This window comes from Lampetra planeri, chromosome 5, assembly GCF_965212315.1.
Source record: "Lampetra planeri chromosome 5, kcLamPlan1.2.h2, whole genome shotgun sequence".
Classification (NCBI taxonomy): domain Eukaryota; kingdom Metazoa; phylum Chordata; class Hyperoartia; order Petromyzontiformes; family Petromyzontidae; genus Lampetra; species Lampetra planeri.
The window spans coordinates 17602056-17624546 of record NC_136111.1 but is presented as its reverse complement, the minus strand read 5'-3'; the positions used below and the strand labels follow the sequence as shown (position 1 = coordinate 17624546).

Genomic DNA, 22491 nt, shown 5'->3' with positions numbered 1-22491 from the left:
AGAGTGGGAGAGGTGGAGAGTGGGAGAGATGGAGAGTGGGAGAGGTGGAGAGTGGGAGAGGTGGAGAGTGGGAGAGGTGGAGAGTGGGAGAGGTGGAGAGTGGGAGAGGTGGAGAGTGGGAGAGATGGAGAGTGGGAGAGGTGGAGAGTGGGAGAGGTGGAGAGTGGGAGAGATGGAGAGTGGAAGAGGTGGAGAGTGGGAGAGGTGGAGAGTGGGAGAGGTGGAGAGTGGGAGAGATGGAGAGTGGGAGAGGTGGAGAGTGGGAGAGGTGGAGAGTGGGAGAGATGGAGAGTGGGAGAGGTGGAGAGTGGGAGAGGTGGAGAGTGGGAGAGGTGGAGAGTGGGAGAGGTGGAGAGTGGGAGAGGTTGAGAGTGGGAGAGATGGAGAGTGGGAGAGGTGGAGAGTGGGAGAGGTGGAGAGTGGGAGAGATGGAGAGTGGGAGAGGTGGAGAGTGGGAGAGATGGAGAGTGGGAGAGATGGAGAGTGGGAGAGGTGGAGAGTGGGAGAGGTGGAAAGTGGGAGAGATGGAGAGTGGGACAGATGGAGAGTGGGAGAGGTGGAGAGTGGGAGAGATGGAGAGTGGGAGAGGTGGAGAGTGGGAGAGGTGGAAAGTGGGACAGATGGAGAGTGGGAGAGGTGGAAAGTGGAAGAGATGGAGAGTGGGAGAGGTGGAGAGTGGGAAAGATGGAGAGTGGGAGAGGTGGAGAGTGGGAGAGGTGGAGAGTGGGAGAGGTGGAGAGTGGGAGAGATGGAGAGTGGGAGAGATGGAGAGTGGGAGAGGTGGAGAGTGGGAGAGATGGAGAGTGGGAGAGATGGAGAGTGGGACAGATGGAGAGTGGGAGAGGTGGAGAGTGGGAGAGGTGGAAAGTGGGAGAGATGGAGAGTGGGACAGATGGAGAGTGGGAGAGGTGGAGAGTGGGAGAGGTGGAAAGTGGGAGAGATGGAGAGTGGGAGAGGTGGAGAGTGGGAGAGATGGAGAGTGGGAGAGGTGGAAAGTGGGAGAGGTGGAAAGTGGGAGAGATGGAGAGTGGGAGAGGTGGAGAGTGGGAGAGATGGAGAGTGGGAGAGGTGGAGAGTGGGAGAGATGGAGAGTGGGAGAGGTGGAGAGTGGGAGAGATGGAGAGTGGGAGAGGTGGAGAGTGGGAGAGATGGAGAGTGGGAGAGGTGGAAAGTGGGAGAGGTGGAAAGTGGGAGAGATGGAGAGTGGGAGAGGTGGAGAGTGGGAGAGGTGGAAAGTGGGAGAGATGGAGAGTGGGAGAGATGGAGAGTGGGAGAGGTGGAGAGTGGGAGAGGTGGAGAGTGGGAGAGATGGAGAGTGGGAGAGATGGAGAGTGGGAGAGATGGAGAGTGGGAGAGGTGGAAAGTGGGAGAGATGGAGAGTGGGAGAGGTGGAGAGTGGGAGAGGTGGAGAGTGGGAGAGGTGGAAAGTGGGAGAGGTGGAGAATGGGAGAGGTGGAGAGTGGGAGAGGTGGAGAGTGGGAAAGATGGAGAGTGGGAGAGGTGGAGAGTGGGAGAGGTGGAGAGTGGGAGAGGTGGAAAGTGGGAGAGGTGGAGAGTGGGAAAGATGGAGAGTGGGAGAGGTGGAGAGTGGGAGAGGTGGAGAGTGGGAGAGGTGGAAAGTGGGAGAGGTGGAGAGTGGGAAAGATGGAGAGTGGGAGAGGTGGAGAGTGGGAGAGGTGGAGAGTGGGAAAGGTGGAAAGTGGGAGAGGTGGAGAGTGGGAAAGATGGAGAGTGGGAGAGGTGGAGAGTGGGAGAGGTGGAGAGTGGGAGAGGTGGAGAGTGGGAGAGGTGGAGAGTGGGAGAGGTGGAAAATGGGAGAGGTGGAGAGTGGGAGAGGTGGAAAGTGGGAGAGGTGGAGAGTGGGAGAGGTGGAGAGTGGGAGAGGTGGAGAGTGGGAAAGGTGGAAAATGGGAGAGGTGGAGAGTGGGAGAGGTGGAGAGTGGGAGAGGTGGAGAGTGGGAAAGATGGAGAGTGGGAGAGGTGGAGAGTGGGAGAGGTGGAGAGTGGGAGAGGTGGAAAGTGGGAGAGGTGGAGAGTGGGAGAGGTGGAGAGTGGGAGAGGTGGAGAGTGGGAAAGATGGAAAGTGGGAGAGGTGGAGAGTGGGAGAGATGGAGAGTGGGAGAGGTGGAGAGTGGGAGAGGTGGAGAGTGGGAGAGGTGGAGAGTGGGAGAGGTGGAGAGTGGGAGAGGTGGAGAGTGGGAGAGATGGAGAGTGGGAGAGGTGGAGAGTGGGAGACATGGAGAGTGAGAGAGATGGAGAGTGAGAGAGATGGAGTGTGGTAGAGATCGAGAGTGGGAGAGATGGAGAGTGGACGAATGCTCTCAGGACACAACAAGAAAGGATGTAGAGATGAAGACCCTTCAGAAAATAAGTGAAAGGGGAGAGATAGAGACGGACTTCATGGAGCAATTAACGACTCGAGAATTGGGAGAACCCCCCTCTCTCTTTAAAGAAAGAGACCGAGAGAGAGAGTACATTGGGACAGGGGCTGGTTCTTCATTAGGGCGATTGGGCGACGCACCACCAATGTGTGAAAGGGACTTTTTCAATCACATTAACAATCTCATTCAACCACAGAGCTATGCTAGCCATTACTGTGCCTCTGGATATAGTCCAATCAGCGTCATGTCACGTTCTGTGGAGTACCGCCTCTTTTTGGGCTATTTCACTGCGGCTGAGAATCGCCCCGAGTGTTCCCATAGACTTACATTCAAAGATGGTTTTTTTCGAAGGGCGGGCGCTGCAATGCATTCTCTATGGCTTCCGGGAGGGCTCGCCCTAACGTGCTTACGTCATCATACGTAAGCACGTTTCAGTCAACAAAATTATTTGTCGCCACCTAGTGGAATCTTTAATAAAAGAAACTGAGTGGAATGTAATAATAGTGAGTATAGAAACAAACAAGATGTATTGTAAGAGTCACTTTATTTTTCATTAATATTAAAGAAGTGAAGTTGCCTTTGCATGCTTAAGCTGTTAATTTATCCATTGCATGGGTGGACCTTATCCTTATCAATCATCCAGACATTTGCCCCCCCTGAGAGATTTTGCAGGAGCCGCCACTGCATTGGGAGATCCTGTAGAGAGCGAGAGAGACATTGAGAGAGAGAGAACATTTCTTAACCAAGGGGCGTCCAGATTGACCTTTCACAGGAGCTCATGAATCCCACTTGGCTCTCACAAGAGGCGCTCAGCACACTCCGGTTACCGAATCTCGAGAGTACCACGTGGGCCACCTCGTTCTAGAGAGGACGCCAATAATAGCGATTATGATCGTCCTCTTTTATCGCCGCGCTTTAATTCCGAACGTCTCTCTTTCTTTTTTTTCTGGCTTACGCAAAGAAATCTGCCTCTCGGCCTAATGAATAAAAATGACCATCGATCGATGAACGAGAAGGTTGACTCAGGGGTGAGCGAGAGCGTGCGAGAGCACGGGGGAAGGGTGCGAGAGATTGAGCGAGAGGCTTTGAGCCAGAACTCCCGACTGAGATGAATGTCGATCCTAACTTTGGCCTCAGGCGGCCCCATTCCCTCTAACGAGACCACGTGACGTGTGATGGAGCGGGTGGGGGGGGAGCTTTGAGCGGACCTCTGAATCCGTGCGCTTCCACTCACCGCTCAACCCGCGGTCAGCCGCCCCCTCTTCACTCCGACATCGCTACTGCCCATGGCTTCTGTTCCCGTGAATTTCACTCGTCTACCGGGCTGTTTTCATCTCGTCCACCACACTTGTGTTCAACCACTACCACCACCACCACTGCCGGTCACAATAACTCACCCGCTCACTCACTCACCCGCTCACTCACCACACTGCAAGTCACAGCAGCACACTCGCCCGCTCACTCACCACACTGCAGGTCACAACACTTAAGTTCGTATATACAGTACTTTATTAATAATTACCATTTTTACTTGTAAAGGGCATTTCATCCGTAGGTCCAAATACGCCACCGTGAATATAAAGCCAGGGAATAAAACAGAACCTGCAGAGTAAAAGTAAAACGGACAGAACTAAGCGGGGGGTTAAAGGCCAATTTAAAGAGGCGAGTTTTCAAGACAGAACTTACACAAGAGCTCTAACGACTCTGATCGTCTTATTACCAAAGACTCGGAGTTAGCTGCACAATGGCGAAAAGCCCGATCACTCCAGGAACAGAGCCCGTGACCTCGGACTCGTTAGAAGGAGGCGATCCGCAGAAGATCTCAGTGACCTCGTGGGAGAGTCACCACGGACCAGTTCCTGCCAATATCGTGGGGCTAACCCCAGGGGTCGGCAACCAAAATAACAATAAGACACATTTTTCTTCTTGATTCTGTTTTATTTGTATTATTTTATTATTTCCCTTCTACGTGACTTTACCGAAAGAACCAAGAAGATTAATCCCTGCAGTCACGAAAGCTTTAAATCGAAAAAAAGAGAGCCATTTTTTGAAATTCGGTCAAAAACACTAAGAGCCATTTTTCTTCGTGGTTCTTTCGGTAAAGTCACGTAGAAGGGAAATAATAAAATAATAAAAAATAAAACATTTTATTATTCCCTTCTACGTGACTTTACGGAAAGAACCAAGAAGATGAATCCCTGCAGTCACGAAAGCTTTAAATCGAAAAAAGAGCCATTTTTCTTTCTAATTCGGTAAAAAAAAACACCTCAATATTTCCAGCGCTGTCATACCCACGTGATTACGTGGCGGTGATCCTTAAGAACGTTCACGAAGAAGTCCTTAAAGAGCCGCATGCTGCTCCAGAACCGCAGGTTAACGGACCTCCGGGGCTAACCCATTGAGAGCCTTGAAGGTCAGCAGCTGGAGGGCGCCGTGGTGGCTAGGAGATGTTAACTACCTCGCCTGGTATTCAGGAGGTCGTGGGTTCGATCCCGACCCTGACGCCTGCTGCTGCTGTATATGTGGAGTTTGCGTGTCTCTCTCTCTCTCTGATCATCATCACGGTGGCTAGGAGATGTTAACTACCTCGCCTGGTATACAGGAGGTCGTGGAGTTCGATCCCGACCCTGACGCCTGCTGCTGCTGTATATGTGGAGTTTGCGTGTCTCTCTCTCTCTCTCTGATCATCATCACGGTGGCTAGGAGATGTTAACTACCTCGCCTGGTATTCAGGAGGTCGTGGGTTCGATCCCGACCCTGACGCCTGCTGCTGCTGTATATGTGGAGTTTGCGTGTCTCTCTCTCTCTGATCATCATCACGGTGGCTAGGAGATGTTAACTACCTCGCCTGGTATTCAGGAGATCGTGGAGTTCGATCCCAACCCTGACGCCTGCTGCTGTAGATTTCCAGTTGTCGTGTCTCTCCGCCACGTGGTCGCGTGGATTTTTCTCCGGGTGCTCTGAATTTTTCCCCCTTCCACGTTTAGAATCAACATCATCACGCCGTCTGGAGTATTTGGCTGCTGTACATTTCCACGTGATGATAAGCCACTTCGTTGAACTATCATTTGTGGCCAGATTGCTTCTGATAAAAGCTGTATAGCTCAGTGGACCTTACCTGGTCAAATAAATAAAAATGTGTTAATCATCCGCTCGATATACTCGATATTACAGCTTGATTGTGCTGTTTATCACTGGCTGCTAGTCGCTTAACCACTATGTTAAAAAATAACACAATATATCAGACGCGGTCTCCCTCGTCTCTTCCCCGCTGCTTCTTATCGCGGGATTGAAGACGATTAAATGTCGATTGAACGGCTATTTGTGTTCAGTTCCTTGTCCTTCTCCCCAGCACCTCCGATTATCACGGTTGGCTACGCACGGTGCGAAAGAGGTTCTCCATACACACGTGCATAGGTGCACATCTGGGAGAGTAGTTGACCAACCAGGAAACTAAAAACCACGTGTCCAGGCGGAGTTTTGCGAGCGTCTGTCGCGTGATCACTTCTCGACACCGTCTCCCGACGAGCGAGCAACCGGTTGTGGTGTTGGCCACCCACCCCCTCGCAGAGGTCGCAACCGGGTACCCGATACCCGTACCCTACCCGATACCCGGCTACCCGTACCCGGCCGGGTACGGGTACGGGTACCCGTTTGCGACCCTGGTGCGGTCCGGTACGGGTACGGGTAGGCCGTGAGTCACTGGTGAGTAACCGTTTGTCACTCATTTCCCAACGTCTTGTCTCTTCTCACAATTCAAGTTCCTAGAATTAACCCACCCGCGCCTGCAACATGGCTTCATCCCAGAGGTCGCAATCAGGTACCCGATACCCGTACCCTACCCGTACCCGGGTACGGGTACCCGTTTGCGACCCTGGTGCGGCCGGGTACGGGTAAAGAATCAAAACCCGTTTGCGACCTCTGCCCCCTCGTGCGCGCATAAGCGACGCCTTCCAATTTTTCGCACCTCCATCCGTAGCGCGGTCGGCTCCGTGCGGTGCGAAAGAAGTTCAAGGTACAAGACAAAGATCCCCCGTATAGCCTTTACAGACTGTATGGGGCAAGTGCTATTAGCGAGCACCTATAAAGGCCGGCACGGCCGCCTTTGTCCCCCTAGTGGCAATGTTTACACATTGCACCAGGTACTTATTTGAGGCTGAGTCGACCTAGGAGAGGCCCAGGACCGGTTCAGATGATCGTCACTGGGGTGTTGGCCGTGAACGGGAATCGAACCCGGGTTGCCAGGTTCGTAGCGCGGCGCGCTAACCACTACACCACCTACGCAAATCTTCTTGGTTCTTTCAGTAAAGTCACGTGGAAGGGAAGTAATAAAATAATAAAAATAAAACATAATAAAACAATTCTCACGACGTTTCGGCCACAACACCTGAGGACGGCTGCTTGCGTTGTGGCCGAAACGTCGTGAGAATTGTTTTATTATGTTTTATTTTTATTATGTTATTACTTCCCTTCTACGTGACTTTACCGAAAGAACCAAGAAGATGAATCCCTGCAGTCACGAAAGCTTTAAATCGACACCTACGCAAAGTTAACCAAAGTGGTCCATTTGTCGCGGGCCTACTGAACCCGCCGTGGAGCGCACCCGTGTTTTCGATGCGTCGCTTGGCAGAGGAGGGTAGAGTGGAGGTGAGAAGGTGGGCGAGGCGGGGAGGGGGGCAGGGAGATCCCCGTACCGCAGCTAATGGCCCGAGGCTTCTGAACGCCACTCCTCGAGTCATTATTTCTCTACAATTAATTAACAAAATCATAGCGGCCGCAGCGGCGACCTTGTGTCCCAGCCTGGGGCCATGCAGGACCCCTTTTTACCCCAAGCCTGATAGACCCCCCCCCCTTCCTACCAAGCCCCCCAACCCCCCCAACCCCCACCCCTTCCTTCCAAGCCCTTTAACCCGACAGCGGACACGTGCCCACCACGCACGCGCGTAGTATGCCGGCACGGCACACGAGGGGGTGGGTGGCCAGCACCACGCCCGGCCGTCTTTGTCTCTCCTAGTGGCGATGTTTACACACCGCACCGGGTACTCATTTGAGGCTGAGTCGACCTAGGGGAGGCCCTGGACCGGTTCAGATAATCGTCACTGGTGTTGGTCGTGAGCGGGAATCGAACTCGGGTCGTCAGGTTCGTAGCGCGGCGCGCTGACCGCTACACTACCGCTCCCCACAACATATACACACACACACGTACACACACACGTACACACACACGTACACACACACACGTACACACACACGTACACACACACACGTACACACACACGTACACACACACACGTACACACACACACGTACACACACACGTACACACACACACGTACACACACACGTACACACACACGTACACACACACACGCATGCATCGTCCGAGGTGCCACCACAGGCAGTGTTGTTGGCGAGTGTGTTAGGAGTCGTTTTTTTTTCTTTGCTAATTGCACTTTTGAACAGCCTGGCACTCGTTGACTTACACATTACCACGCACGCCAGCAAATATGCACTAACACACGCACTTTATGCGCTATTACAAACACGCATTTTAAAACATCAGCCGTTCAGGCGCATTTAACCGCCCCGCATTCGCACACACATTAACTCGCAATAACACTCACGCACATTTTAACACGCAAACACCTACAGCCATGCGTGTGAGTGTGTCTGTACGTACGTACGTGTGTTTGTGCGTCGACCTACGGGACGCACAGGACCGGTTCAGATCGTGAGCGGGAATCGAACTCGACGCGTCTCTGTGGCTTTGCACCGCTGCATGGTCGCTGGGTCGGTAGCGCAGCGCGCCAACCGCAGCGCCACCGCTCCCCACATGTGTCGACTCAACCCTAAGATGGGTATACCTGGTACTGTGTGGAATACACATCCGCACTGGGGAGACAAAGGCGGCCGGGCGTGGTGCTGGCCACCCACCCCCTCGTGTGCCGTGCCGGCCTTCATAGGCGCTCGCTCAGAGCACTTGCCCCAAAAACAGTCTATTAAAATCTATACGGGGGACCTTTGCCTTTTTTGCGTGTGTTTCTATTAATTTCACTCCGTGTCAAACCCAGACGCGAGCTAATCCGAGGTCAAGTTTTATTATTATTTTAAAAATCACAAATTGAAATGAGAAAAAAAAACTTCCTCTTAATTGGATTCATTGAGGAAATACATACCTCCTCCCCCTTCCCTCCCCCTCTCCCCACACTCTGTTTTACAATTAACTTTAATGTTTAACAAGGGTGGCTGAGCACATTTACAACGCGAACCAACAGCGATACACGCGTTTTTGTAAAACCCTCCATCTCGGTTGGGATCCGAAATAAACAAATATTAAAACAATTAGGAACAAACTTTCTTTTACAGGGATTATAATTATAGGCCAAAACATCCAAGCGTGTGGCAGGACCCTCCTGCACAGCAGTCTTGAGACTCAGCGACACACTACTTTCATATCGGCACATTTAGGGGAATTACTACTACGTTGTGTACAGAATTTGAATATTTATTTGTCCTGGAGGAATCCGATGAGCTATAAAGCTCTTATTCACCGTCCAGTAGGGGCGGCTCAGAACGTTACATCAAGAAATAATCATAATGTACGATAGGAGTGAAAATTCTAGTTCTTGCACACACACCACTTAAAACATAAATCTACAAGTAAAACTAAACTTACGTTTTACATTACTAGGTAAGGCCCACTGAGCCATTACAGTGCCCTTAATGCATGCTTGTACATGTGCATGTGTCTACATATATATGTACACATACCAAGTAAACATGGAACGTTGGGAGGAAACGTTGCGGCAACGTTGGCCTTTGGGGGTGGGTGGCAAAATTGGCTGAACGTTGGCCCAAAGTTGGTTTCCAACGTTCGATGCTAACTAGGTACACACGTACAGACATGTACACACACGTCTACACGGGCACAGATACCCACGTGTACACATAAGTAGAGAGGCACGTGTAGCCGTGTAAACAAAAAGTCTTAAGAATCATTGGAGCTTCCCTGGGTATATTAAAAGGGCATTATTCATTATAATATTATTATTAATAATGGAGCGGTGGCGCAGTGGTTAGCGCACTGCGTTATGAACGGGCGAATAATCTCTGAAACGGTTCCTGGGAAACCTCCCAACTTCGACAACCCGCACTGACTAGAGTGGTGAATCTTCTTGGTTCTTTCGGTAAAATCACGTAGAATGGAAGTAATAAAATAATAAAACATAATAAAAATAATTCTCACGACGTTTCGGCCACAACGCAAGCAGCCGTCCTCAGGTGGAGAACAGGTCTGTCGAGTAGACAGAGTCTGAATGAAAGAACCAAGAAGATGAATCCCTGCAGTCACGAAAGCTTTAAATCGAAATTTAGAGTGGTGAAGTATGGTCAAACAACGGTCATGAACGACACGGCGTTGGAGAGGGGTGGGGGGGGGAGTTTTGCTTCATCCAGCAGTAGATTCCGAGCGAGGCTTCTAATGGATACCGCGCCACGCGCCACGGGGTAACCGCTCGTGACCCCCCCCGCTCGTTGCCTTTGTTTTTCCTAATTTACACGCGCGCGCGACATTAAGAGGTCATTAGGGATGGCGAATGCGAAGTCACGGACCGGGCGCCCGCGATCCGCACCTGCCACGTACCCGGCCGGGTACGGGTAGCCGGGTATCGGGTAGGGTACGGGTATCGGGTACCCGGTTGCGACCTCTGTCACGTGGGTATAAATAAATAAGTAATACTAAATAAATAATAAACTCTATACTAAATATGGTAGAAATAATAATAGAAATAAAATAATTATTATTTCTACTATTTTATTTGTTTCATTTTACCTACGTGACTTTACCGAAAAACCCTAAGAGTATGAATCCTTGCAGTCACGAAAGCTTCAAATCTAGAGTTGTGTCACTTGCTGCGGGGGTTTTTTTTTTTATCCGCCCGGCGCTCCGCTCGTTGTTGTGAGCGTCCCTCCTCTGCCCTCCGCTGTTGCTGGAGGGCGACTGCCTCCAACTACCCAGTAGCAGCAGCGTCCTTCACGAGCCTCCTCCTTTTCGAAGCCGATGTTGACACCGCTGGTACCGCTCATCGGCAAGTCCACGCAGCTCCAGCTTCTGCACTACTTCGTCAGCTCATCATTTGCCAATAAAGACTCCCAGATGCGCCACATGCGCTCCACCCACATGCTGTGTTTTATACGCCGGGGCGCTCTGCTCGTTGTTGTGAGCGTCGCTCCTTTGCCTGCATTGCCTCTACTATCGCAACCACCACCACCATCATCATCAACATCATCACAACCACAATCATAACATTAGTAGCAGCAGCAGCAGCGGCACCATCACCACCATCATCATCACAACCACAATCATAACATTAGTAGCAGCAACGGCACCATCATCACCACCACCACCACCATCATCATCACAACCACAATCATAACATTAGTAGCAGCAGCGGCACCATCATCACCACCACCATCATCGTCATCATCACAACCACAATCATGACATTAGTAGCAGCAGCAGCAACGGCACCACCACCACCACCATCATCACAACCACAATCATAACATTAGCAGCAGCAGCAACGGCACCATCACCACCACCATCATCATCACAACCACAATCATAACATTAGCAGCAGCAACGGCACCACCACCACCACCATCATCACAACCACAATCATAACATTAGCAGCAGCAGCAACGGCACCATCACCACCATCATCATCACAACCACAATCATAACATTAGTAGCAGCAACGGCACCATCACCACCACCACCATCATCATCATCACAACCACAATCATAACATTAGTAGCAGCAGCAGCAACGGCACCACCACCACCATCATCATCATCATCACAACCACAATCATAACATTAGTAGCAGCAGCAGCAACGGCACCATCACCACCACCACCATCATCATCACAACCACAATCATAACATTAGCAGCAACAGCAACGGCACCATCACCACCACCACCATCATCATCACAACCACAATCATAACATTAGCAGCAACAGCAACGGCACCATCACCACCACCACCCACTTTCATCCTCCTCCGCGTAGCACGCCACCCCTCCTACACAGCCGCAGGCAACCTCACCTCCTCCGTCTCCCCTTGACTCCCCCCCACCCCCCTCCTGCTTCCCGACCAAGGGGACCCCCCACCCCTCCTCCCACCCCGCAGACTCCCACACCGCCGCCCCCTCCCCGCTCTCCCACCTCCTCGTCCCACCACCCTGTCGAACGCAGCTCCCCCCCCACCCACCCACCACCTCAATCATTCAAACATCACCCTCCACCACCCACCACCACCACCATCACCTCCACCATCACCACCTTCCATCAGAGATCTGAGGGACGGCGCGACCTGTCTGGGCAGTAGCAGCAGCAGCGGCGGCGGTGGTGGTGGTTCCATAATCGTTATCATCATTAACAGCAGCAGCAGCAAGCAACAGCACAAGACAGAATAAGTTGAAGCAGCAGCAACAGCAGAAGCAGCAGTAGAAGTAGCAACAGCAGTTTCAAAAGCATCAGCATCAGCAGCATCGAATGTTCCGCAATCATCGTCAGCTGCAGAAGAAAATTTTAATTACAGCAGCTTCAGCAACAGCAGCAACATCAGCAGCAGAAGGAGGAACTGCCGTTCCGTTATCATCAGCAGCATCAGCAGCAGAAGTAACAGCAGCGATAGTATTGCCATCATCACCGTCACTATAATCATCACCAGCAGCAGCAACAACAACAGCAGCATCGGCAGAAGCAACTTCGGTTCCATCATCATAATCATCATCAGCAGCATCAGTACGCAATAGCCCATAATCACCATCATAATCGTCGTCATAATCACCATCATCATAGTCATCATCATCGTCACCAGCAGCAGCTGCTGCGCGCACCCGGCCCGACGATGCTCCATCAACACCTTCCTCATCCGCATCATCATCTCCACCATCAACACCATCACCACCACCATCACCACCACCATCCCCACCACCATCCTCACCACCACCACCACCAGCAGCAACAGCAGCACCACCACCACCAACAACAACACCTCCATCAGCAGCATCATCACCAGCACCATCATCATCAGCAGCAGCAACAGCAGCACCATCAGCATCAACTTCAGCTTCCCCTGGCCGCGGTCCCGGGCGGGTTTCAGGTCCTGGGGAGCGCGACTGCGCCCGGGTTCGAACCCGCGAGCTTCGGGGTCCGCGGTGGAGGTGACGAGACGACGAGTGCGGGCTCCACGTGCGCGGGTGAGAGACGTCGGGGAGACCGACACGGCGGACACCGAGGGACAGGCGCGCGATGACACCGGGGTCAGAGGACACGGGGTCACAGGGACACGCATGGGATGTGAGAGACGGCGATGCGAGATCGAGACGTGGAGGAAAAGTTGCACGGAGTTTCGGGGCACGCGAGACAAAGGCACGGGGACACAATACGTCGGGACGCGGAGACGTGGGACGACTGAAAACGCGGGGTGACGGGGACATGGGACAGTGACGCCGGGACACGAGTTATGTGAAGGGGGACACGAGGCAGAGAGACGGGGACGACGCACAGAGACACGGAGACACGTGGACAACGCACAGAGACAAGGGGACTATGCACAGAGACACGGGGACACAGAGACACGGAGATTACGCACAGAGACACGGGAACACGGAGACTACGGACAGAGACACGGGGACGCAGAGACAGGGAGATTACGCACAGAGACACGGGGACACAGAGACACGGAGACTACGCACAGAGACACGGGGACACAGAGTCACGGAGACTACGCACAGAGACACGGGGACACAGAGACACGGAGATTGCGAACAGAGACACGGGGACACAGAGTCACGGAGACTACGCACAGAGACACGGGGACACAGAGACACCGAGACTATGCACAGAGACACGGGGACTATGCAGAGAGACGCGGGGACTATGCACAGAGACACGGGGACACCGAGACACGGAGACTGCGGAGAGAGACGCGGGGACACCGAGACACCGAGACTACGGACAGAGACACGGGGACACAGAGACACGGAGACACAGAGACACGGAGACTACGGACAGAGACACGGGGACACAAAGACACAGAGACACAGAGACACGGTGACTTTGTACGGGGACACGGAGACACGGAGACTACGCACAGAGACGCGGGGACACCGAGACACGGAGACTTTGTACGGAGACACGAAGACTACGCACAGAGACACGGGGACACGGAGACACGGAGACTACGCACAGAGACACGGGGACACAGAGACACGGGAACTACGCACATACACACGGGGACAAAGAGACACGGGGACTACGCACAGAGACACGGGGACACAGAGACACGGGGACTACGCACATAGACACGGGGACACAGAGACACGGGGACTACGCACAGAGACACGGGGACACAGAGACACGGAGACGACGCACAGAGACACGGGGACACAGAGACACGGAGACTACTCACAGAGACACGGGGACACAGAGACACGGAGACACAGAGACACGGAGACACAGAGACACGGAAACGACGCACAGAGACACGGGGACTACGCAGAGAGACGCGGGGACTGTGCACAGAGACACGGGGACACCGAGACACGGAGACTGCGGAAAGAGACACGGGGACACAGAGACACGGAGACACAGAGACACGGAGACTACGGACAGAGACACGGGGACACAGAGACACAGAGACACGGTGACTTTGTACGGAGACACGGAGACACGGAGACTGCGGAGAGAGACGCGGGGACACCGAGACACCGAGACTACGCACAGAGACACGGGGACACAGAGACACGGAGACGACGCACAGAGACACGGGGACACAGAGACACGGAGATACGGAGACACAGAGACACGGAAACGACGCACAGAGACACGGGGACTACGCAGAGAGACGCGGGGACTGTGCACAGAGACACGGGGACACTGAGACACCGAGACTACGCACAGAGACACGGGGACTACGCACAGAGACACGGAGATTACGCAGAGACACGGAAACTACGCACAGAGACACGGGGACACCGGGACACGGAGATTACGCAGAGAGACGCGGGGACACGGAAACACGGAGACGACGCACAGAGACACGGGGACACAGAGACACGGAGACACGGAGATACGGAGACACAGAGACACGGAGACGACGCACAAAGACACGGGGACTACGCAGAGAGACGCGGGGACTGTGCACAGAGACACGGGGACACCGAGACACCGAGACTACGCACAGAGACACGGGGACTACGTACAGAGACACGGAGATTACGCAGAGACACGGAAACTTCGCACAGAGACACGGGGAAACCGAGACACGGAGACTACGCAGAGAGACGCGGGGACACCGAGACACGGAGACGACGCACAGAGACACGGGGACACCGAGACACTGAGACTACGCACAGAGACACGGGAGCCAGGTCCCGAACCGAATGTTCACTTTCCGGGGTTAACGGTTTTTGGTCAGAGTTAGGGTTAAGGGTTATAATGAGGGGTTCGGGTCAGGGGTTAGAGTTAGTGTCTAGGGGTAGCGTTACGGTTAGGGGTTAAAGTTTGGGGTTAGGAGGAGATAGGATGATGGGTGTGTGTGAGGGGTGGTGAAGGGTGAGGGTTATATTTGGATATTAATGGTGAACATTACGGCGCTCCAAGTACTTCCCACGTATGTGAGTCGAACTTCTTTCGCACCGTACGTAGCCAGCCGTGATAATCGGAGGTGCCAGGGAAGGACACCAGATGAATCACGAGAAGCGGTTCTAAAGAGATGAGTTTTCAATCTATATTAATAAGTGCACAGCTCCAGTGACTTCCTAATATCGGAAGGAAGAGCGTTCCAGACGGCCGCCGAAGTGCGTCTGGAAGCGCGTGACGCGGTGACCGTCGTCTTTGTTCGACGGTGCTCAGCCAAAAGCCGCCGCTGCTGCTGCTGCTACGAGGATGAGCGGAGTTCGCGCGATGATTGTTTATGCCCCTTGACGAGATCAGCAAGGTACAAATGTGATGATGATGATGATGATGTTGATAATAATCACGACCCCTGCTCTCCCTCCGAGCCAGGTTCCCCGGACCCCGGTCTGCGCGCCTGCAAGAGGCGTCGTACCCGAACCAACTTCTCCGGCTGGCAGCTGGAGGAGCTGGAGCGCGCGTTCGCGGGCAGCCACTACCCGGACGTGTTCATGCGCGAGGCGCTGGCGCTTCGCCTCGACCTGCTGGAGTCCCGCGTGCAGGTGAACCAACACCACGTGGCGTGCAGGTGAACCAACACCACGTGGCGTGCAGGTGAACCAACACCACGTGGCGTGCAGGTGAACCAACACCACGTGGCGTGCAGGTGAACGAACACCACGTGGCGTGCAGGTGAACCAACACCACGTGGCGTGCAGGTGAACCAACACCACGTGGCGTGCAGGTGAACCAACACCACGTGGCGCAAGACGAAGGCGCCCCGCGGGCAGCCTCGACAAACGGTTGGGGATGCGGTGGGGTGGCGATACGGCACACTTAGGGGAGGGGATGGATGGGGGTGGTCAGCGCCACGCCCGGCCGCCTTTGTATTCCCAGTGCCGTTAACGAGTAGCACGAGATGAAAGCTGGTACGGCACACGGAGAGGACGGGGGATGGGTGGTCAGCGCAACGCCCGACCGCCTTTGTATCCCCAGTGCCGATGGTTATTTACGCGCCGAACCGGGCATTAATGCTGAGGCTACGTCGACCGTGGGACAGATAGATCCACCGGGACCGGTTCACAGAGCCACCGCTGATGTTAGCCGTGGCCGGAAGTCGAGGTGAGCGAGGTAGTCCGTGCGGGTTTTGTTGTTGGTGTTGTCGACGTCTTTCCCGGGGCACTGCACAAACCACTGAGCGACACCGCTCCTCTACGTTGGTACAGCACTGGCACGAATTTGTACCTAGTTCTCTCCGCGTGGCACGTGCGCTGGTAGCGTAGGGCATTGCCGTCTCGGTAGATGTCTACTTTCACCAAACGATGACACACTCTTGCCGGGCCAAGGATGGTGACGGAGCGGGCAGGCAAAACAAATGGAAGCCGTTCCGATGGGGCGGACCACCACCGAGGAGATGGAGTGATTAAATCGTCCAACAGTGGATGGACCATGAGCTCACGATGATGATGATGGTGGGGAGGAGGAAGCCTTCATCCAGCAGTAGATAGACCATGGCTCTTGTTGATGATGGTGGGGAGGCCGTCATCTAGCAGTGGATCTATCACGACTGCTGATGAAGATGATGTTGATAATAATTATAATAATTATGATCTTTAGGTGGTAAAAGTTTTTTTTTTGTGTTGCCACTGTGGCGAGATGTTAACTACCTCGCCTGCTATGCAGGAGGCCGTGGGTTTGATCCCGTCTCGGACGCCTGCTGTATATTTGGAGTTGGCATGTTCTCCCAGTGGTCGCGTGGATTTTTCTCCGGGTCGTCCGGTTTTTCCCTCTACATTTAGAATCAACATCACGCGTTTAGAGTATTTGACTGCTATACATTTCTACGCGATGATAAGCCATATTCTGATGATAAGCCAACTTCGTTGAGCTATCATTTGTGGCCAGGTCGCTTCTGAAAAAAGCTGAACAGCCTTACCGGGTGAAATAAGCTTCAAATCTAGAATAAAAAAAAGGTTTAATAGTTTAGTTTAAATGTATAGTTGATTCTATTTACTTTTTTGTCAAAACATAATTACCTCCATAATAACGGCTATGGTAAAGAGTTTACCGAATATTTTTATCAGTACTATATATGAATTGTTTTATCATCAATAATCATAACGATAAAGTGATCTGTGTGTATTGCAAACTACTGTGAACAATATAATCCAAATTTTACTTAGAAATATTTTACTGTAATTGTGTATGGCCTCGACCAACACGCATAATATAAATTAGTTTTACTATGATGGCCAGTACTGTATATTAAAGTTGACAATTATTTCGATGTTTTTTTCAATGAACGAGATATTTCCAGAAATATATTAGATTTTTCTATCATTTATGACGACAGTGGTGCAGTAAATATCACAATTTTTACCTTTTCGGGCAACGTATAAACGTTGTAGAAACATTTCATGCACATGACAATTGTAATGGTACATTATACATTCAATTATCATTTTAAAATAAGATTCTAGATTTTTTACCATTATGGTAAAAGTTAATATTTGACAAAAATAATGTACAATCGTGGTTAATTTGCTGATATTTTTGGTTGTAAGAATATAACCTGTTGGTTGTTCAAATCACCGGGTCGGTGCATTGTTAAATAATGTAATCTAAGTGCGTTGTCTGTGTTGGGTGGTGGAAGGTCTTACAACACAAATTTGGCAATATAATTATTCTACGTCGCCTACCCCCCCCCCCCCAACTCCCCACGGTAAATTATTAATTGTGATGCACATTATTTTAGCTTTTTCTGTGCGTATTAAAATATACTATTCAATTTCACAATCAACAATGGTGAAGCTTAACCTTAAATGAATTTCATTATCGAGACAATACAATTGCAGCAACACAATACGTGTGCGTTTTATTTGTTTCAACATTTTTATATTTATCATAAAATATAACTAATTGGGGGGGGGGGGGGGGTGAGGGGAGCGGTGGCGCAACGATTAGCGCACTTGCGCACTAAACTCTGTAGTGACCCGATTTCGATTCCCGGACGCGGCTAAACATCACCAACCCGCATTGACCAACGTGGTGAAGTATAGTCAACAATTCAGCGGTGTACATTATTGATAATGGTTTCTACAAACACCCGTACTCTATTTACAAACGCACGCAATCGTTTATAGTGCAAAATGATGGAGTTAGGAAACAAACACGGACGTTGAGATTTATAAACTCTCAGTTTCGAATCAGCTTTTATTCCCGAATGGGTGTATATTTGTTTTTGTTATGAATCGTATTAGCTCTAATTAGTGATGTTTAAATGAATAATTTAATTAATTGACAGTATTGAGTAACTGGTGCACATTCCACATTCCTATGGCGGGGAAGTAAAATCTCTCCATCGCATAGATTCGCGGTAGACTCACTTGATGCACCCGGAGGGCACTCAGCCCATCATCCCTTCTGGGGGGGGGGGGGGGCGATAAAAACGAGACCCACTTATTAGTTGGTCTGTTCTGTGGATATACTCTTTCCTTCTGCCATAGGAACGTGGAATTTCCACCACCGGCTCAGGGCCTCTGAACAAGGAGATGTGGCTCTGTTGAGCAGGGCGTCGCGTCCACTCTGACACTCTCGCTCCACATGCGAAGCGTTCGTTTACTTGCCGCCGTTACGAGTCGTCGCGACGATTGCTTAACTCTTTCTATTGCTCACTTTCGTGTTTATTTGACTCTCGCCGTCTGCCCGTTTGCCGTCTATACCGTGGGGGGCGCTTTTGTACATATATGGGTTTTTTTTTTATGTCTGTTAAGTCATTTATTTTTTCGTCAGTATGATCGGGTTTTTTTTTTTCTTACACCGTAAATGCAATCAACTGGTAATTTACCGTGGCACAAAATATAAATCAGTTTTACCAACTAAAGTTCATCATCATTATCAGCATCATCATCATCAGCAGCAGCAGCCATGGTCGATCCATTGCGAGATGAAGGCCTCCTCCCCACCATCATAATCATCATGAGCCACGGTTTCTCCACTGCTGGATGGAGGCCTCCTCTAAAACGCCGTCGCCATCCCTCCACGCTGCAGCGCTGGTTGCTTCCATCCATTCCGATCCTGCTCCATCTCCACGTTGATCTGTCCGCTTGGCCGCCTTCCCTCTGTGTGTGTTTGTTAATTTCTCTCTGGTTGTGTGCTCGTCCGTCTGTGTATCTGGTTATCTCTGTATTTACTTACTATACCATCAACTACGTCTTTGCGTATATGTATGCAGTGCATGCACCTGAGTCAAGTGATTTGCTCACCTCTTTGCGTACTTGTTTAACTCTGCAAATCTCTCTTTTGCTCTCTCCCTCCCCTCCCGCGACCACCCCGCTCCCTCCTCTCCACCTCTTTCCCTCCACTCATTTCCCTCGCTCGCGTTCTCAACCTTCCCTCGCCTCCGATTTATTTTCCCTCCCTCCGTCCCCCCTCGTCCTCGCTCCCTCACCCTCATCGCCATCCACATGCCTCCATCCCTGCCTCTCCCCCTCTTTCTCTCCCCCTCGCCGTTACGCCTCCCTTTCCCCTCCCTCTTTCACATCCCTTCCCCTCCCTTACCGCCTGCCCCCTTCAGGTGTGGTTCCAGAACCGGCGCGCCAAGTGGCGCAAGAAGGAAAACACGCGCAAGGGACCCGGCAGACCGGCGCACAACGCCCACCCGCTCACGTGCAGCGGGGAGCCCATGGACCCCGCCGAGATCGCCCGCAGGGAGCGGCAGCGGCGCGACAAGAAGAGGAGAAAGCAGCAGCAGCAGGAGCAGCAGCAGCAGCAGCAGGGGCAGCAGCAGCAGGGGCAGCAGCACCATGGACAGCACCTGCAGCAGGGGCAGCAGCAGGAGCAGCAGCAGGGGCCCACCAGATCCCCTCGCCACCCATCGCGACCCGCAGACCCCTCCCCAGGGTGCCGGACCCCCAAGCGCCGAGCCGTGATCCCATTCAGCGTGGAGAGCCTCCTGCTGCCCTCGCTGGCTCCGTGCCCGCGCAGGAAGGGGGCGGAGGACAGGGAAGCGGCCCCGACGACGAGAGGCCTCCTCCTCGTGGAGCAGCCGCTGGGCTTCTTGGTGGAGCAGCTGGAGGAGGCGGCGATGGACGAGGTGGAAGACCGGGAGGAGGAGGAGGGGGAGGATTTGGTGGAGGTGGAGGAGGAGGACGACGAGGTGATGCGGCAGAGACCCCCCGCAGTGGCCGCGACCCCGCCGCTGACATTTGGAGAAGATGGGGGGCAGGCGGCGGCGGTGGCGGTGGGGAGTGCTCAGTCGAGTGCGGTTGGCGAATGAACGCTGTCATTAATGCAAATCGTCACCGAGTACATAGGGGCGTTGGTGACCCACTGGCTATTGGTGGGAATTCCACGTTTCTATGACGAGGGCCAGTAACCTCGTAGGTAGAGCCGTCCCTAGGGTACGAAGGGGGGAGGGGGGGAACCGCCCTGGGCCCCGCGATTTTGGGGGGGGGGGCCGTGCTTCGACTTCACCGGTGTCAGATCCAATACTTCCAGTTTAGTTTGAAGGCGTCGGGCCTCAACCCCCCCCCCTCCTCCCACAGACGGCTCTGCTCGGAGAACAACCGCTGTCGAGTTTTTGACTATGAGTGGAGTGATGGTACTGAATGTATCGACCTCCCCCCCGGGAGAGATGATGGGCTGAATAAGTCGACCCTCCGACCATGCGCAGTTGGACTTCTGTGCTGCAGTTGAACGCTCCTGCGTTCGTGATTAAGTTCATTCATTACCAAAGCCCACCGTCTGCCGTTGAGGCGGACGTTAAAGACTTCCGCTTTGTCATTGCGAGCCACCGTTGATTGGCTCTTCGCCCGCGCCAACATTTTGAATCTAAATTGAAAGAAAAATCTAAATAATTCTCAAGAAATGTATTTATTTATTGAAATTGTTTCCTGTCTGTAGCCATTCTTAACACTTACACAGCACAGCTTTTAATATAAATATATAATCACATCGCAGGTGCTGGGTGAATCATTACCCCGCAGGGTCAAGTCAATGAATATCTCTTTTCCACTGGCACGTCCAAACCGCGCCAGCACGGTTCCTTCACGGTTCGGGTTATTTACCCACTGGCTATTTGCCGAGCTGATCCGGAAACCCAAACCGGTGAGACTCTGCTCTATCCACGAAGACACCGGAAAATCTCGCTCGGGGCCAAGCAGGGCCAGGGGTGTGACGTGGAGCGGCACGGCACGGCTCGGCTTCTGCAGTGGAAAAAGACATAGAATAGAACATGGGACGAGGGGCGGTGTGGATGGGGGGGGGGGGGGAAATCGATTTCTAAGCCAACGGTGGAAATTCAATATTCCTATGGCGGGGGCGATGCCGTTTATCTATCTACACACTGATTTGCTTTAATATAAACGTACGTGCTATATACAGTATTACAATGCCCTTTAGTTAACCAACTGTGAGGCAATTTAAAGCACCCTCACTCGCATCGTTTATATTGAATTATTTATCTAGCAACCGTTTTGAAAACACATTTTTAAGTCAATCAGAGTTCACGATTTTTACGCGGCTGGTGGTGACGATGCGTATGTAGCTCGATAATTTTGTTTCGAGAGAGATGTAAAAAAAAGTAACCGATCACGCAACTTTTAGTGATTTCATCAGTTAGCCATAGCCACTTACGCGATTTGCCAAAGCGTGTGATGATGATGATGGTGACGGTAATGATGATGATGATGGCAATGATGATGATGGCCATGATGATGATGATAAAGACGAAGTTATGGATGTCAGAGATGCTACATGTGAGTAGGAGGCAACACAAGAACCCTTGCGAACCACGTAACAGTTTCTTTTTAATTAATAAGGATATTATATATGCAATTCTATACGCGTATACTTTATTATGCATACGGGAACGGAATCACCACGACGTGATGTTGCGTGCCGCGTGCGTTTTGAGAGTTGGACTCGGAGCAGGCTGTCGCGGGACATCTTTATATAAATATAAAAGAGAGACGGTTTCATGAGCGCGACTCGTCAAGTCATTCCGTGACCGCCAAGTCACGCAACACCCAACTGGGTACGAGACGAAGCCCCCCCCCCCCCGTGTGGCCTTCAAACGTGTAGCCTGTAGGGGCAAGTGCTGCTTAGCGAGCACCTATGAAGGCCGGCACGGCACACGAGGGGGTAGGTGGCCAGCACCACGTAGACAAAGACAAAGATCCCCCATATAGCCTTAACAGACTGTAGGGGAAAGTGCTGCTTAGCGAGCACCTATGATGGCCGGCACGGCACACGAAGGGGTGGGTGGCCAACACCACGTACACAAAGACAAAGATCCCCCATATAGTCTTAACAGACTGCTGGGGCAAGTGCTGTTAGCGAGCACCTATGAAGGCCGGCACGGCACACGAGGGGGTGGGTGGCCAACACCACGCCCGGCCGCCTTTGTCTCCCTAGTGGCAATG

General features: G+C 52.2%; 1 protein-coding gene across 1 annotated transcript; it reads left to right on the top strand.

The window, feature by feature from the left end:
* Positions 1-11690: 11690 nt before the first annotated feature.
* On the top strand, positions 11691-22051 carry LOC144719055 (uncharacterized). Its single transcript, XM_078594817.1, has 3 exons — positions 11691-12648; positions 15461-15630; positions 19644-22051. The coding sequence occupies exons 1-3, from the start codon at positions 12297-12299 to the stop codon at positions 20343-20345; spliced, it is 1224 nt and encodes a 407-aa protein (XP_078450943.1). The 5' UTR covers positions 11691-12296; the 3' UTR covers positions 20346-22051.
* The last annotated feature ends 440 nt before the right edge of the window (positions 22052-22491 follow it).